Genomic DNA, 2,401 nt, shown 5'->3' with positions numbered 1-2,401 from the left:
TCATGTCTAATCCAATAAGCTAAAATCTAGGAAACAACTTATTTATCCGTTCTAGTGTATGAAATCATGGCACCAGTCTTTTCAAAAAAGGTCATGGCAGCAGAGACAATGATATCATGGGAAAATGGTTCTCCATAATCATGCATCATGCAGATCAGATTTAATTTAGATTCGATCGAGCAAGCAACCTAAGCATGCAGGTAACACTTACCTTGATCAGAATTCAGAAACATGAAATAATTGGTCGATTTATTACAGTTTACAGTAAGATACACCGACGCTAAAGCAACTACCAGTTAACCAAATTTGCCACTGAAACACAACGCTAGCAAATTCAGTATTACAATCCAGTTAATTACAATTTCCCTGCAGAACTTGTACTCTTGCCTAGTGAAAAACATACCATGAGATAAGCCAAATCAAATCGCCAGAAAAACTGAAACCAACAAGTATACTCTATATATACCTACAGGGTACAGGCAGCGTACAAACTTGGAGAAATCTGATGCGCGGCTGGAGTGCTGCTCAGTCACCCAGATTTCCCAACGTGACTAGACATTCATTTCTGACAACGGAGTGTTTCGCTTAGCACGAGATGGAACACAAGGAACAACCTGACTCGTCGGTGGCATCGACATTCACCTGGAGGTCCTCGACCAGGTAGGCGCACACGGGCATCCTCCCGTGAACGGCGGCGACGTGCAAAGCCCGAGCGCCGCAGTTACTCGCGGTCGCGCCCTCCACCGCCTCCCTCAGGCGGCCTTTCCCGCCGTCCAGCGCCCTCGCCGTCCCTGCGAGACGGAGCGAAAACCCCAAATGAGCGTCCGAGCGAGTTTAACAGAGCAGGCAGGAGGAGATAGTATCGTAGACCGCAGCGCGCGTACGTACTCTTGAAGAGGGGGAGGTCGCCGTCTTCCGCCGCCTGGAGGAGCCGCGCCTGCAGCACGGCGAGAGCTACACGGGCGAGCGGAGTTCGGTAAGAGCCCGCACTTGGGGGGTGTTGGGGCTAGGGTTTGGGGGTGCTTACCGTACTCGAGAGGCGACGCCATGGCGATGGATTTGCGGAAGTTGGGGTTCGAATTTCGATTTTGCAAAAAATAAGGAGTCGGCTAATATGCGGGAGGGAATCAAGGAACGACGAAACGGACGATACGGTGGACTGGACGGGAACGAGTGTTGACTGATCTTGGGCTTTTTGGGCTTTGATGAAAGGGAGAAAATTACTCCCTTCGTAGATAAATCTATATCTATACTTCTATACTAATATAAAAAGAGCCAAATAGGCAGATTCAATTAATTTTGATCATTAAATCATGTCAATCCAACGACTTAGACTGCTTCAATGTCGAGTGTTCAACATATTTAGCATGTAGTTAATTTTATGCCAAATATAGTATTAATCACATAATAACACGCAAATAATATCTTATTTAATATCCGCATGCGTTTAATGTACTTCCAGACTAACGTGCATTGCACGTACACATTGACTAGTATAGAAAGGGAGCAACTAGTTGACGACCGCTTTTTCGAAAGCCTCATAACGATCAGCGTCACTTAGCGCGCTCTCAGCCGCCCGTCACGTGTCGCACTCTGAATGCTCCCTTCGAAAAAAAATATTTTCTGCACGCGTTTTTGGCTTTTTAAATGATTTTTTTTGTTTTTTTTCGACGTTTTGGTTTTCACCGGTCTTAGCTTTTGTCCCAAAAAAATTTGGAAAAAAATTTACATGAAAAAACACGCTTTTTTTGCTTCAGCGAGATGCGCGGTTTTGCTTTTGAGAGAGGCACAACCATGCATCTTGGAAATGGAAAAAAAACGTGTTTTCTAACTTTTTTTCCTTCTGCCACAGCACGGTTTTGCTTTCGTCGGAGGCACGACCGTGCCTCTCGGAAAATGAAAAAAAATATGTTTTTAGTTTTTTTTTCACTAGAGGCACGGTTTTGCTTTTGCGAGAGGCACGGTTTTGCTTTCACGAGAGGCACGACCGTGCCTATCGGAAACGGGAAAAAACACGTTTTCTGTTTTTTTTCCTTCTGCGGGAGGCACGGCTGTGCCTATCGAAAATGGAAAAAATGTGTTTTTTGTTTTTTTTCCTTTCACGAGAGGCATTGTTTTGCTTTCACGAGAGACACGGTTGTGATTTCGTGAGAGGCATGGCCGTGCCTCTTTCACAAAGGGAAAGAATCGTGCTCCCGGTTCAGTTTTTTTGTCTGGTTTTTTCATGAAAAAAAAGTTCGTTAAAATCTATCAACATGGGATCTAGATTTGAAGAACTCGACGCGAGAAATCCAACGATGATAATGGTTCGAGATTTGGACGCACGGTTTAAGAGATAAAACGTTTTGAATAAATGGATCTATGAAAAAAGGAAAACTCCCAGGTTGCGACAAGTGGCCCG

At 44.7% G+C, this 2,401-nt stretch overlaps 1 protein-coding gene across 2 annotated transcripts in view; it reads right to left on the bottom strand.

The window, feature by feature from the left end:
- Positions 1–1,148, bottom strand: part of LOC119356007 (ankyrin-3-like) — a 5,529-nt gene extending 4,381 nt beyond the window's left edge. For both annotated transcript variants that reach the window (XR_005171776.1, XM_037622900.1), the window contains exons 1-3: positions 1,028–1,148; positions 889–954; positions 615–791 (exon numbers count right to left, since the gene is read on the bottom strand). Coding sequence is in view for 1 of the 2 variants with exons in the window: in XM_037622900.1 (XP_037478797.1) it covers positions 615–791; positions 889–954; positions 1,028–1,049 (265 nt within the window). In the remaining variant the exon portion in view is untranslated. The remainder of the gene's footprint in view (positions 1–614; positions 792–888; positions 955–1,027) is intronic.
- Positions 1,149–2,401: the final 1,253 nt, after the last annotated feature.

The sequence above is a fragment of the Triticum dicoccoides genome, chromosome 2A (genome assembly GCF_002162155.2).
Source record: "Triticum dicoccoides isolate Atlit2015 ecotype Zavitan chromosome 2A, WEW_v2.0, whole genome shotgun sequence".
NCBI lineage: Eukaryota > Viridiplantae > Streptophyta > Magnoliopsida > Poales > Poaceae > Triticum > Triticum dicoccoides.
The sequence above is the reverse complement of the archived record's forward strand: the minus strand, read 5'-3'. Positions and strand labels throughout refer to the sequence as shown.